The sequence below is a fragment of the Parasteatoda tepidariorum genome, chromosome 6 (assembly GCF_982258835.1).
Source record: "Parasteatoda tepidariorum strain Cologne lab strain chromosome 6, Ptep-v5.0, whole genome shotgun sequence".
Lineage (NCBI taxonomy): Eukaryota > Metazoa > Arthropoda > Arachnida > Araneae > Theridiidae > Parasteatoda > Parasteatoda tepidariorum.
The window spans coordinates 49452201-49468466 of NC_141760.1; the positions used below are offsets into that span (position 1 = coordinate 49452201).

The following is a 16266-nucleotide window of genomic DNA, read 5'->3' on the forward strand; positions in this document are numbered from 1 at the left end:
TCACCAAAAAATACTAAAACCTCATTAGTGCTATCCGTAATGTTAAACTAATTTTAAATATTTCTCTTTTATTACGCAATTAACATGACTGTTTTAATTGTAAAAGACAGTTGACAACACGCGTAGGAAAAAATCCAGATTTTACGCAATAATATAAATTTCACGATGATTGTTACAAAGTGTACTAAATATTTTGCACATAAGTAAGAACTCAAATTTAGGGAATTTTCAAAAATTTACAAAAACCAGAATTTTTTTCAAACCATTAAACCAGGAGAAACTGGCAAAATCCAGTAGTGTTGACAGTTAAGTATGTATTAAATTATTTCATTTTTTTATGGTGTTTTAATCTAAAACTTTATTACTGAGCATTCTGAACCAATATGAAGATTTTGACCTGTAAATTAATTTTCTACATCCTAATCTTCCAGCTAAAAGAAAAAATTATTGCAGTAGAAGCTTATAAAAATATTGATGGCTAATGCAGCATGCCAAAAGAGCTTCAGCTATAATTCAAATGCTCTATCTTTTATGCAATCTCATACGAAAAAACAAACATTTGAAGTACAGAGTACAAAATAAAAAAGACCACCCAGAATAACTTTTGATATAATGAAGTGATCTTCACATTTTTTTGTCTCCATCTCAAAAGGGTGATCTAAAATAGTGCAGACAATAAAGTTACGAAATCAGACAAATTTTTTGACGCCAGAATTATGAGGGTAGCTGCAATCTGAATTTTTGACCCAATAGTTAGGTCAGGAGAGTGGTCCGAAATTTGAACCTCTTAATGTTACAATTTTTGCGCATTTCTCCATACCTCGAGAATATTTTAAACGAATAGAAAAATTTTCATACACAATTATGAAATATCTAAAGGTAATAAATTCCATGCAAAATAACTTCTAGTGAAAATTTTGAATTAAAGATATAAATTTTTTACATCATTTTAAGGAATAATTTTTCATGGCAAAGTACAGAATTTCAACGAAATTGGTCTTAGTTCCTGTTGGGATTCTCTCTAAATTTGTATTTTGGTATTCAAAATGTAAATAAAAAGTATTCCTTATAATTCATACGTTTTTAGACTATTATTAAATAAAATATTTACTGTAAGCTATATTCTGCATGGAATAAATTTTATAAGTGATCAAAATTTCTTCAATTCGCTTATAAAATTCTCAAAATTTGGTGAAATACGCGAAAATTAACATTAAGGGATCTAACGATTGGGCCCATACCTTGAGTGTCAGAAATCTGAATCCGTCATCCCCGATTTTATTACTTAAAAGATTCGTACTTGTTGCAATGAGATCATCTCCCGATCCATTAAGATTGAGTTCTAGAACACGTAAATCCGATCATTAGATCAAAAGTCTTCAGGTAAGACAAAACATGTATATTGTTTTCAACTTAATTACCCTTAAAAGCAAGAGCTTGCTGCAAAAATTAAATTAAAAAGCGGCCAAAAATTTAAGCCACTAATAATACAACCAGTGTATGTCACTATTTCAGGAGGTAATTGAGCATATTAAAAATCCGTATCGCCAAAAATATAGTTTTAATAGCACTCAGACCAAATGGGGCAGCCGTCATGAGTAGGAATCATGTTCTTGCCTTCGACAATTAGACTTGCCGCAGAAAATTTTATTGTTGATCAAGTCATACTGTTTTTCATAAGCTGTTTATTGACCGGATACTGACAATTTCTGATAGCATAGCTGCCAACGTGTTAAAAACAAAAATAGGAACACAAAGCGTGTTAAGCCAATATGGGGAAAATATGATACTAAGTGAAAAACAAAATATCCATAAACGATACTCATGTAACTAACTTTAACATAATTTTTTAAGCTAACAGATTTAGTTAAATTGCTTACTAATAATATCAAATCTTTATAACTGATTCAAGAAATCTTATTGCTCTCAATAGGGATATTGAAATTCAAAATCGCATGAATATGAATCGCGATATTGGATTTTAAAAACACGCTAATACAAATTACGAGATTGAATTTTTAAATCGCGTTTATAAGAATCACGATACCTAATTTTTTAATCGCATGAATACGAATTGCAATACTGGATTTTTAAATTACATTGAATAGCAATAGCGATGAACGATTTTTAAATCTCGCGAAAACCAATTGCAGCACGTTACTTATAAATCAGATAGCCGTTATTAGGTATTAACTAGGTTATTTTAATATGAAAATCTACGACCGATATTAAAATTGCCGGAATAAGAATCGCGATATAACCAGATTCTGGAGCAGTTCTTGAACTTAAAAATCCAAGTTAGCCAATCCAAAGAAATCAAATTGGAATGAGAATTACATATATGTAAATGCCTAGTTCAGGGATTTAAAAAAAAAGCACAAAAATTTGACAAAAAAAGTTCGATTTTTAAACTTGTAATCCATACGATTATAAATCCCGATAATTTTAAAATTGTATGAATATGAATCACATGCATGATATTAAATTGAGAGAATATGAATCCAAATCACGTGAATATGAAACTCTATATCGAATTTTAAAAAATACGAATCACGATGCATAATTTTCAAATCGCGCGAATACAGACCACAATGTCTAATTTTTAAAGCACGTATAAATACGAAAATCGATGTCTGATATTACAACCGCAAAAACGAATCACATTGGATTTTAAGCTCGCGTGAATATAAATTGCTATATAGGGTTTTGAAAGCGCGTAAATACAAAATCGCGATATTGGATTTTTAAATCTCGTAAATAAGAATCATAATGTACGATGTTTAAATAGAGTAAATAAGAATCGCAATGTGCAACTTTTAAATCGTGTAAAAACGAAAATCGACGATTGGTATTAAAATCGCGTGAATAAGAATCGAGATATTTGCAGAGTCTGGACTTACGATTTCTAAAAGGCTTGTTTGTTTTGTTTAGACATAATAAATAAAAATTTACAAGATTAATTGAATGAGCAAATAAATACAGGGTATCTGCTACATTTTAGATTTTCAAATTCATGACTAATTCCTAGAATTTTTCATGACTTAACAAAGTTACTATTTTCTCCGACAAAAACACAAGAAATTGAAAAAAGCATTATAACATAAATTGAAATGATAGGTATAGCCAAAACTGTTATACTCTGAAAAAACAGATTAAAGAAAAGAGTTGAAGCCATAAAATAGCTGAAAAAAATACAAAAGCAAATAATTTTTTTCTGCAGAATTACATTCTAAAGATACTTTTCTTGTTCCTCTGAAAGGAAAGAAATACTCATGATTTTTCTTTTCTCATTTTGGAATAAAAAAAATTCGCCAATGATTGGCTTGCTTCGGCTAGAATTTTAAATTGATAAAAAAAAAAAATCTGAAATCACAGAAGTTTAAAAAATTCGCTCTAGAAATGTTTGTTTCATTTTTTGAAAGAAAACCATAACTTTTAAAGGACAGGATAAAAACAATTTATATTTTAATAAAATATGACTGTTACTGAGGATTTTATTACAAATTCAGATATTCGGAACACCATGAAATGAGGGGGGGGGGTATTTTTAAATTCCATTTTAAAACTTAGATTTTTCAGCGACCTAAATCCATGATTTTCTAACAAAAATAGTTAAAATCATGACAAATTTTGTTCAATACCGAAATTCATGACTTTCCAGGTGCGCGGATACCCTGTAAATATTTTCTCCGCAAATCCACCTTTATTTTTTCGTTAGCTTTCATGCCAGAAAACAAGGTCACGACGTCTGAGTTGCGAGAATATCGAGCTATTCGGCTGTCGAATAAAATAACGGAAAATCTTATTTTCTGTGCGTTTAAGAGAAAAGTTAAAATAATTAAAAGTAAGGGAAGGGTTAGGAGCTAGGACGTAGTTCGAATTTTCTGTTCATCTTTGAAAATCGTAAATAAATATAATTATTTTAATTCAACGACTGAATTTTCAAAAAACAAAAACGGGATATTTATTGAAAAAAAAAAAACGTTCTTGATAAAAAGGCTGAAATTCGAGAGGCAAAAGCGAAAAAAATCACATCCCTGTATCAAGGTCAGTCAGTTTTATCACAAGGAAATGATTTTTGATGATGACTTCAATACTTTCGCACCGCGGAAAATTATAAAATATTTATACTTGTTAAAAAAAAATTTCGGCGGAAATAAACGGGGGGAAAATTACATCCCTGCTAGAGATTTCGCGTAAATTCTGTCGAATTAAATTTTAGATTATTAATTCCGAAAACCAATAGTCGTGAGATACGCGGAATTCTGCGATATTCTCGAAAAAATCACATGCCCTGTTCCTAGACCTCTAAAGAAAACTGACATCAAGAGTGAAAATGTGCAAAAAATAAATTCAGAACATTTTGACCTAAAATCGTATTTTCGGAACAAAGTTAATAAGTCGGAACAAATACGATTTAATCAGAACTTAAGACAGCTATGTCTGACATATATGCAACAAAATAAAAATGAGGAACTTACGTTATTGGGCTGCAGTTGGTTGATAGCGAAATAACAAATCAACATCAGACTGATACAAATCAATGCTATTAGGGATAAGGCCTCAAAAAAAAAAACAAAAACAAAAAAATTTTTTTTTAGTAACATTTAAATTGATAAAATTTCTAAATCACGAAATACATAAAATTAAAACAGCTTTTTTTAAAGGTTCCATCGATATTTGAAACAGAATGGATAAAATACTATCAAGATATTCAGGATTTCTAACCCACACCGAAAAAGGAACTTCACGCACACAGATATTCATGAGTGCCACTCTAAAAATATTTCAAGACTGAACTTATTGTATTTTTTGACCAATTAATGCGATCTAGCGTTTTGTAGCAGAGTTTTTCCAAAATTCACAGCGTTCTTTACAAGAGAATGATCTGTATATTATATCATTAACTTTATTACTTTACTACACCCATCGTTATTTTTCGCTTCATCATCAAATTTCGTCCTATTTCTATAATATTGCTTTTCCTTAAAAACAATCCGATATATAGTTTTTTTATTGATTATGCAGAAAATAACAGTTCACATTTAAAAAAAAATTAATTTACGAAACTAATAAATAGAAACCAAATTGCAATATTTCTTTTATTTTTTTTTCATTCAATAGAACATTTATTTACTAGTACTCATTTTATGACCACTAGATGACACAGATTCTCGCTGAGAAGCAGACCTCCTTCTGCGTACTTCTTCAGCTCTCTTCTCCTTAGCCTCCTTGGCCCTCTGTGCCAACAATCTTGCATAGTCAGCGGCCTCATCCTTTCGCTTTTGAGCACGCTTGCGTTTCAAGGCAATACGATGACGCTTACGCTGCAACATCACGGGTGTAACAAGTCTTTGAATTTTAGGAGCTTTTGTCTGAGGTCTCTTACCTGCAGGGAGAAAGTATGTATTTAAAGTCACATCTTTACTATACCTAAAACACTACTAGTCACAGCCAAGCTTAATTCAAAAATTGAAATTAACTCAAACAATATCAACATTTCAAACTAAGAACATAAATTTTTATGTAGGTAATATTACTGGATTTCCAAACATAAGACACGTAAACATAAAAGAAAGGCTGCAACTACAAGATCAGACTTATTACTCAATCAGAAAAATCAGCGTTGGATCTGTTTCATCATACTATCTAGAGCAGCAAATAAATGTCAAAATAAAATTAAAAAACACAATCAGAAATAAATTCTCATCAAACAACTCAGCGTTGGATCTATTTCATCACAGACATACATGTTTAAAAAAGCAAAAATAAGGAAAGGTTAAATGCCAAAATTAAAGACAATATCTGAAATAAATTTCATTCAAACTCAGCATTGGATCTGTATCATCAGGCATCATTTTCTCAGTTTTCTTACAATTAAAAATATTAAAAAAAAAAACGACTAATTATATCTTTTTTTTTATTTTGGAGATAAATTATAAAAAAAATGAATGTACAAAAAATCACATGCTAAATTCGTGTATTATAAGCATAATTCTTTCATTAATTTTATAAAAAACTTAGTCTCAGACAAGTTTTTCATCATTTGAAATATGATCTGTATAACATCATCACAGGCTCGTTTAGTAAGAGAATGCAATACAGCATCTAAAAGTTTTAGGCAAGCCGTACCAGAGAATTCTGCATATGAAAAATCTGCACATTTTAACGTAGATCAATCAAATAATCTGCTACAAAATAAAATAATGACAAATAAATTAAACCAAATAAAGTTTGATTTATTAAAGTACTTAAACAGCAAAATTATGCAAAGTACTTAAAACAGCAAAATTATGCACAGTTGGCAATGACCGAACACTACAATTCACACAGTCTAACAATCACGCAACCATCTGTCAATAGATATGACTCCACTTAGAAAAAGAGGGGGAAAAAATCAGACAAATGCCTCTTAAGACATCAGAATTGGAAACTCTAATCGCATACATCTGCAAGAAGAAATGAAGAACTCATTCTATCTAGCATAGTACTGACTCGAGAAATCCATTCAGACTCGTCATCGTGTCATCACAAAAAAGATATTTTGAACTCCTTACTTCCTAAGACAATTCAACTTTTTTGCAGTATTTAATATAACAAGAATTACATATGATCAGAAAAAAAAAATCCTTTTAAGTAGGAAAATAATAAGGCATATCCCTAGCAAGACACAATATATTTTTTAAATAAAAAAAAAATTTTAGATTTGGATGACGTAACACAAGACCAAATAATAGTATACAGATTACAAAGAAACTAGAGCTGACAGAGAACCAGACAACAAAAAGTTAGCTCTTTTTTTAGAGCTAATACTCATGAGAGAGTAATAATATGAGGTACTCAATTGCTAAAATTTAAGCATTACACTGATGCAATTGCATGTTAAGAACAATTTAGAGCATCAATCTAGCACTTTCAAAATTGTTTGAAGCATCAGTTAATTTTTACTAACTAGCACTAAGAACTATAATTCAAAACTACTTGGAACCACAATTAGAAATCTATTATTTTAATGCAGTATCTGAGCATGGTCCTTAATAAATTTTTATTTTAATTTATTACACTGTACTGTTCATCATTTCTTCAACAAAATGAACATTGAAGCTTAACATTTTTGTCAAAAGTTAATTTTGCAGTCCCTACACTCTTATTATTTAACAAATCTAAAATTTTTAATCAAATCATTAAGAGATGAATTAAAACAAATAATATCATTAAATAAATTAAGAGCACTGAAAATTTTGAGAGCAATAACTAATACTAAAAACACTAGAGAAAAAGCAATGGAAGAACTTCTGAGCTCTGGTGTGAGCTATATAATATTAGACTAATTATATTTATTAGTTTTAATTGCTGGAAAAAACTGCTGAACATACTTAAATAATGTTATAGTAAATTAAATAGTTCAGTATAGCTGAAATATGGGTAAATATCCCATAGATTACGCTTTGAGAGGTCACCATTTTTTAAAAGACAAAAATAAGAAACAAAATTCCTGGTATTTTTCCTGTTACTTTAGGGTGATTTTTAAATTCCGTGTATTTTCCAGGTTTTTCCTGTGGAGTGGTAACCCTGTTTTAGCACATTTAACCACTTTTCTAAAAACACAACGATCCTGCAAATAAAGACTTAAAAAATAACTTTTCAGCAAAACCCCCAAAACCTCTTTTTTTCTTTAACAAACTTCCTTACTCATGTCATGCACACTACATAGTGAAACTAATCAATGGTTGAAAATAATTGTACAGCAGTTTAAAATAAGAAATTCAATATAAATCTTGACATCAGATTAATGCTTTATAGTTTCATTATTAAATCAAAGACTCTAGTCTGATTCTAGCAAATCATCATGATCTTAATGTATACACAATAAAAAATAGCCCATTTAAAGTATCAACAATATAGTATAGTTACTTTCAAAGAAAAAGAATAACTTAACAGAGCCATATTAATATTTTGTCAATTTCAGAAGTAAATAATTATGCAAAACACATTTTTAAGAGCCTCCTGAAATACTTTAATTTACCCACATCTTGCACACTATGCAAGCAGATAACTTGAATAGCCGGCTTAATCAATGGGTACAATTTACACAAGAGATATCTAATTTTAGCTATTATATCAGCTAACTCATATCTGCAATGTGCCATCACGACGGTTTCACAGTTTCATTCTTCAATCAAAGACTCCTGATTAGAGCAATTCATTACCACTATTATTCAACACTGAGAAATACAACCTACTTTAAACTTTGTCAAATTAAAAAAAATAAAGTGCTAATGCAGAGGTGATTGTGAGTCCAAGTCAAAATTCCGGAAAATTTCCTGAGTTGAAAGGCTCTCCCTTACAAACAAAATAATCTGTGTTTCTAAGTTCCACCTTTGAAAATTTGATTTCCGTAAACTTATGTGATCAATGATTTTTTGAAACGCCTGGACCTTTGATCTCCGGAAACTTCCGGATCACTGTTAGCGAAAAATCCAGAAATCCGGATTTCTTCTAGAGCACAATCAGCCCTGTTAATGGCAGAAAGGATTAACAAAGTACCAAAACTAAATAAAAAGCCTATTTAAAAAATTTATAGAAGAAAAAAAAAATCAATTAAAATTTATTGTATTGCAATGAAAACAAGCATATCATGTTTTGTCAATTTAAGAAGGATAATAGAAAAAAAAGATATTCCTTCCCAAATATTTTAATTTGCCCACATCTTGCACACTATGAAAGTAGATAACTAGAATAGCCGGCTTAATCAGTGGGTGATTGAATATATGCAGAAACAGTATATAATACTAAATAATTTAGTTTGCCCACACTATGAAACTAGAATAGCCCGCTTAATCAATGGATATAATTTACACAAGAGATAGCTGATATAATTGCTAAAATTAGATAACTCATATTTGTAATGTAACATCAGGACTGCTTCACAGTTTCATTATTCAATCAAAGACTCTAGTCTGATTAGAGCAATTCATCATTGTCACTATTACTCAACATTGAGAAATTCAATCTACTTTAAACTTTGGCAAACTTAAAAAAAATAAAAAATTTCACGTGCTAAATGACAAACAACCAAAATTAAAAAGTTTATTTAAATTTACAGAAGAAAAAAAAATTACAATTTATTGTATTGAATTGATACAAGCATCTAATATTTTGTCTATTTAAGAAGGATAATAGAAAAAAAGAGAAGCCTTCCCAAATATTTTAATTTGCCCACATCTTGCACACTATGAAAGTAAATAACCAAAATAGCCGGCTTAATCAGTGGGTGAATAAATGCAGGGATAGTACATAAACTATAACAAAAATTGCCAATTTAAAATGAGACATCAGAATTGCTCTAAAGTTTCATTATCAAATCAAAGACTCTAGTCTGATATTGTAACGATTCATCCTAATCACGACCACAATGCAAACAGTAAAGTTTAATCTAAAAATCAGACAAATGCCTCAATATACATCAAAAATAGAATATCTTAGCAATACATCCGTAAATGAAAATGAAGAACTCATTCCCTCCTACATAGTATTGACAAGAAAAAACTATTCAGGCTCGTCATCGTGTCATCATTCTTAACTTTAACCATTCATTTAAGTAAAGTACATAACTGAACTAGTGAAACATTAAAACTACAGTACCCACAGAATAATCAATTTAGAAGGATAATAGAAAAAAGACACGCCTTCTAAAATATTTTAATTTGCCCACTATGAAAGTAGATAACTAGAATAGCCGGCTTAATCAGTGGGTGAATAAATGGAGGGACAGTACATAAACTACAACAAATTTGAAATGAGACATCAGAATTGCTTTATAGTTTCATTATCAAATCAAAGACTCTAGTCTGATATTATAGCGATTCATCCTAATCACGATCACAGTGCAAACAGTAAAGTTTAACTTAAAAATCAGACAAATGCCTCAATATACATCAAAAATAGAATCTCTCAGTAACACATCTGTAAATGAAAATGAAGAACTCATTCCCTCCTACATAGTATTGACAAGAAAAAAACTATTCAGGCTCGTCATCGTGTCATCATTCTTAACTTTAACCATCCATTTAAGCCAACTACATAACTGAACTACAGTGAAACATTAAAACTACAGTATCCATAGAATAATCAATTTAGAAGTAATGATTACAGGGTTAAAATTTTAATTTTGTCTGGTAGAAATTGGACAAAATGGAAGAAACATCTACGTTTTGTCAATTTAAGAAGAATAAAAGAAAAAAGATATGCCTTCCAAAATATTTTAATTTGCCCACATCTTGCACACCATGAAAGTAGATAACTAGAATAGCCGGCTTAATCAGTGGGTGAATAAATGCAGGGACAGTACATAAACTATAACAAATTTAAAATGAGACATCAGAATTGCTTTATAGTTTCATTATCAAATCAAAGACTCTAGTCTGATATTATAGCGATTCATCATAATCATGATTACAGTGCAAACAGTTAAATTTAACCAAAAAATCAGACAAGTGCCTCAATATACATCAAAAATAGAATCTCTCAGCAACACATCTGTAAATGAAAATGAAGAACTCATTCCCTCCTACATAGTATTGAAGAGAAAAAACTCTTCAGGCTCGTCATCATGTCATCATTCTTATCTTTAACCATTCATTCAAATAAACTACATTATTGTACACATTATAAAGGAACTACTCATAGCACTATTTAAGATAGAATTTATTATCAGAAAATCAAATATTGGATAAAATAAGTTTGGCTGGAGAATAACAGTAACATTAAGATGAAGTTTATAAACAAAACTGAACTACAGTTCCCATAGAATAATCAATTTAATAATAAATTAAAGACAGGGTTAGCATTTTAATTTTATCTCAAAGAAACTCGACAAAATGGAAAGAACAAAAAATAAACAATGAAATTTTTTAGCAATCATTATTATAATTAGTTTAAATTTAAACTAATCATATCATTCATTACATAAAACATAGTACAGAAAGTAAGAAGTCACTCAGACCAACATTTTTAAATATTCCCAGACACAGAAAAAATAAAAACATTGATTTACATGCATAACCATCTTTAATCCTTTCATCGCCATCTCATTTTGGCACAATTGTTCAAAAATCACACATTTCATAGAAAACGTTAAGTTTTATAGAGCTCTATATTAATTCATACCATTGGGATGAGTTTGGTAAACAAACAAAAAAGTTAAAAATATAAATCCAAAAATGTTTTGTATACGAACATTTATTGAATAAAAAATACTTGAAAACCTATAAACTACAAATCAAACACAATACTGAACTAATTAAATTTAATGAAATAATTACCTTCTTTCTGAGGTAAAGGCCTCTTTACTACGAACTGTCTAACATCATCATCCTTCTCCAAATTAAATAATTTTCTGATTTTACTAGCACGTTTTGGTCCAAGGCGACGAGGGATAGTTGTATCGGTTAAACCAGGAATATCTTGATCACCTAATTTACATGAAAAAATTATTATAACCATAATTATCATAAAATAAATGAATAATTTAAACAAAATAGTTATCATAGCTTATAATTCATACCTTTTTTAACAATAACTAGGCAAAGAACACTTAAATTGCTATCAACAATGCAGCCTCTAACAGATTTGCGCTTCCTCTCACCAGTTCGTCTTGGTCTGTAGCAAGAATGTCCTTTAGAAAGAAGAAGTCTAACTCTACCAGATGTCAAAACACCCTGCTTCATGGGAAATCCCTGCTTATCATTACCACCACTAATGCGAACTACGTAATTCTGAAAAACATAAAATTAAATATCAAATTAGCAGTTTTAAAAAATTTTCAGCTTGTTCTATAAAAAGAAATATATCCCAGCATCTCATAAATAACTCTCAAGACAAAGGTTAACACACGTATGCGAAAAAATGCAATGAGTTATGCTGTATTACAGGGATGGGCACACTACGGCCCGCCGGAAGGTTTTATCCGGCCTCCGGATAGAATTTTAACTCGCCTATCCGTGGTGAACATAAACAAGATACATTATACATCCATTTTCTCGTCTACTATGTTTAAAGCTACTGATGACCTTTTTACTTTTCCTATTTTTGTTCTACAAAACATAAATTGATGGAAATAGTACAACATGGAATACAGACAGCTTCAATATAAAATGCTGAAAGCAGAAGTTCTTTATAGAATAGCCGTAGATTGGCCCCAACGAGCTTTTGTCTTCCTCGAGGAGCATACATATGGAAACTAATATAGGTGAATTGTACATCACATGTGGTAGACCGCGAAATTTTAAGCTCGAAGGAGCGGTTTTTTCTACCGGCGCGAGTTGTTACATTATTTATTGAGTATGGAAAGATTGCACACATATAATGTCATTGTAAAACCCAGAAAATTAGGGCCATGTTTGCTTCATCTTATTTATGTGAACAAGTGTTTAACTATAAACCTTATAAAAAATCCTTTCAGAAATAGACTAACAGACAAGCATTTAACCTCGTTTCTTAAAATAAGCACATCTCACTTCGAACCTCAATATAAGGAACTTTTAAAAATGAAATCGCAATTTCATTAAATATTTAAATTAAAATTTATGTCTTTTTTTAATTTTTAGAAGTATCTACTCGACCCACCAAACTTTATTTTCCTCAATATTTTGCCCTCGACCAAGAAAGTTTGCCCATGCCTGATGTATTAGGTCTGATAAATACAACAAATGCTGAGAAAAATTTAGAATAGGAGAAATTTAACAAAATTTTTATTATATTTCATTTAATTTGGGAAGAGGAAAGATAGTAAAATGTATGGCGTGAAAAAACATATAGCCTCTTATCTGTAGCTCAGGCTTGGTTTTATTAAATAATAATTTGAAAGGCAACCTATTCATAAAATGAATGCTGGAATTGCAATTTCAAGGCATCTACTGCAATTAGCATTCATAAATATGATTAACCATAATTGCATATTAATTTAAGACTTTTTTAAGTAATCACTTAAATCAATCTGTCAATAACTATACTTGGCAGATTTCCTAGTTTGGCAATAAATTATATTTAAAACAATTAACTTCTTATAAAATGAGCAGCCAGCTTTTTAAAATATCAAGCTACAGCCACAAAATTTAATACCAAATAGATTTTAATACCAAATAATTGCATCTTACTTGCCAATGGTGGCCCTGCAACTGTTGTTAAATATTCACAGGAGATAATTGGTTGAAAAATTGAAAATTAATTTACTGTTACAATATATTTTGATTTTTTATATTAACACACATGCTCATTCGTTTTAGAATTGTGTAAAATCAAATTAATTTTCTTAGTTTCCTTTATCAAAAATGTTGAGATTATATAGTTTATTGTAAAAAAATACTTTAGAAAAGTTACTCTACTTCTAAAAAAAGAACACAATTACTATGAGCAATTAGCACAATTATTAGAATAAATTTCCGAATTGCATATTATTTCAATGTTTTATTTTATAAGTTTTATTACATGCATTTTAATCTATGCAGTCATCTCAATTGAAAGAAAAATTTTGAATTTTGGCTTTATTCATATATAGCTGAAATATAATTAACAATTTAGCTTTTAAACAATTGTTTTGTAATCACATGTCAAAGTAGAAAGGAAGAGGTAGTCAAAGTGGAAATAAATAAAATTTGATTTTACTCATGATTGATAAGTATATTTATTTATAATATGTAATATGTTCTTTATATTATAATTTTCTAAAGTTAAGCTAAATAACAAATCAGACGTATAATAGATGAATTATAGCTGTACATTTTCATTTATAATTTAATAATTAACTATTTATATTTATTAAACCAATAAAAACTAGCAAAACCTAGTAGAGTTGACAGCTATGCATTAATAATTATATATATATTTAATTTTAACAAATAGAATGATTTATACAAATAGCTTATAATGGTACTTACACCAAAATGTAAGGGTTTTGACAAATATCATGAGATATCAAAAATTGGTTATTAAAATGATAGTTAAAAGCATGGTTTAAACTAAATAAAACAGCTTATCAAAATATTGCCAAAATCAGTTATTAGTTGACATATCAAATTCTTTATAGGTACAGTTAAGTAACACAGTCAGTTTTAATATAGTTAGAAGATTTATGTTAGATAACAATGCAGTTCATAAACAATGTAAATAAGTAGTAATCAATTAAATACAGAGCAAAAAATAAAGAGAAAACTAAAAATGGCAGCTACATGTAAAAACAAAATGATTTGTCAAATTGCAGGCATGCAGTTACTCTATAACACCAGTAACTGATAAAGTGTCTCTATAGCATACCTGTTAACATTGGAGAAATAAAGTAACAGAGATTTTAGAAGCGACTTTTTATAGACCATGAGTAAAGTTTTGATACATCGGGCATAATCATGTAAGTTAAAAAGAAAAATTCAAAATTGGAAATACAGAGATTTACCAAAGTAAAAAAAAATGTATATAAATTGTAATCAACTATTATTTATAATTATTTTATACTAAGACAACTACAAACACTCAACATACTGCACCGTCTGTTGGGGAATAAGAGATATTTTCGCCATTAGCGGATATTTTTTAAAGCGATAACTTTTTTTTTTAATTTCTTCAACAAATACGGTGAAATTTGAGAATACACAAGTAAACAGGAGGTAGTATTGAAATACAAGTCTTCATTAAAAAAAAGGTGACTTGGCAGATACACTACTGAGGTAGAAAAAAATGCTGCCTATCTCTTTGATTTATTCAATACAGTCAAATAAATAAGGATGTAAAAAATGATACAGATAAAAGAACGAAAAGGTGACTAGCTTTTTAAGAATCAAAATTTATAGATGCCTAAATCTCAAAATAACCTCCATGTGTCTTTTCAAGATGAAGGAAAAAAATCTCATAGTAATCATACAAATTAAATTGAACTTTGAAAATAATGGTTTAAATTGACATAGAACATAAGATCAGAAAAATAAATAAAAGGATATAAGATGCATAATAAAATAAATATGAACAGGAAACACCAATTCCTCTTTGAAAATATTGAAAAGAGGAAAATAAAAAGGAAATTACCTTCCATTCATCTCCAAGTCCATCAGCTTCAACTTCATGTCCCATACGCTTTTCATAAAACATACGAAGTTTCTTCTCATCATCAATTTCGATGAGTTTCTGGCACCCAGTAGCAGGATAGGATATATTTAGCTAGAAATGGAAAACGGACATTATAATTTAACTAGCATGCTTACGAAACAAAAGTTAGTAGACTAAATGGAAGATAACAAAATGGAGAGAATTAATTAAAACTTAAAATTGAAGCCTTTAAAACGAATAAGATACAGCGAAATTTTATATTGTCGTCAAAGTGCTATATAAACAAACACGCAATTTCCGTGTACAACAAACGAGAAATAATGCATAAAAAAGATCAGGTATTTTCGATTTTTCAAATCTTAAAAATAATTATGAAACTCAAGATAGGAGCAGCTTAACACTAATCGTAAAGAAACGATAAAGTAACGGAAATCTGTAAACATCAGCAAAACAAGAATTATATATGGCCACATATCATGGTCAAAATATTTAGATATGATCAAAAAATCAATTTTGCATAATATTGTAGGTGCAAATAAGCATTTTAACTTACTTTCATGATTTAAAATTAAGACATTCACACACACTAGAAAGACATTTAGAATTTAGTGCTAACACACTTCTTGTCGGTGTACAGATTTCGTGATGCCACATGCATAAAAGTAATAATAGTCATAGGGCATCAAAAAAAAAATTAGGCCTTCAAAATTTAAAAAAAAATTTTTTTCGGAGAAATGGGTGGAAAAAGAGAAGATAAATGAAAAGCAATATTAAAGCAATTATAGGAAATAAAATTATAAAAATTTCATGCGATTATTAAAATTTTACATATTAGCTATATTTAATAATCTTTTCAAGGTTATCAGCACTGTCTTTTCTAAGGGACAATTCTCACTGCCTCTATTTTTTTGTCGAAATCGCATGCTGTTGTTGTACGAACTTACCAAATGGATGGGTGATCTAAATAAAACTAAGGGTGGTGGCGCTAGTGGTAAAATTGCTCTTTCAAGACTTCCGGGTTACTGCTTCCGATATATTTTTACGCCGCAGATTGAAAAAACGCGCCATCATATTATTGCATTATATCTTTTGCAGTATTTCACATGTACCGAGTTCTTTCTTTCAGCCTTTAAACTTCAGCATTATCATATTAATATTATAATCATTAGA

The 16266-nt window shown here is 29.4% G+C and overlaps 1 protein-coding gene across 1 annotated transcript; it reads right to left on the reverse strand.

Annotated features, from left to right (window-relative positions):
- Positions 1-5088: 5088 nt before the first annotated feature.
- RpS6 (ribosomal protein S6) lies at positions 5089-16006 on the reverse strand. The gene is made up of 5 exons (XM_043054380.3): positions 15650-16006; positions 15076-15207; positions 11567-11777; positions 11325-11474; positions 5089-5389 (listed from the first exon to the last, which is right to left on the reverse strand). The coding sequence occupies exons 1-5, from the start codon at positions 15653-15655 to the stop codon at positions 5130-5132; spliced, it is 759 nt and encodes a 252-aa protein (XP_042910314.1). The 5' UTR covers positions 15656-16006; the 3' UTR covers positions 5089-5129.
- Positions 16007-16266: the final 260 nt, after the last annotated feature.

Excerpts from the sequence above, each read along its gene's own strand:
- RpS6 (XM_043054380.3), bottom strand. Across the intron at positions 11,778-15,075 it reads GACTTGGAGATGAATGGAAG|AATTACGTAGTTCGCATTAG; the intron begins GTAATTTCCTTT and ends TATGTTTTTCAG. Across the intron at positions 5,390-11,324 it reads GCCTTTACCTCAGAAAGAAG|GTAAGAGACCTCAGACAAAA; the intron begins GTAATTATTTCA and ends TTCTCCCTGCAG.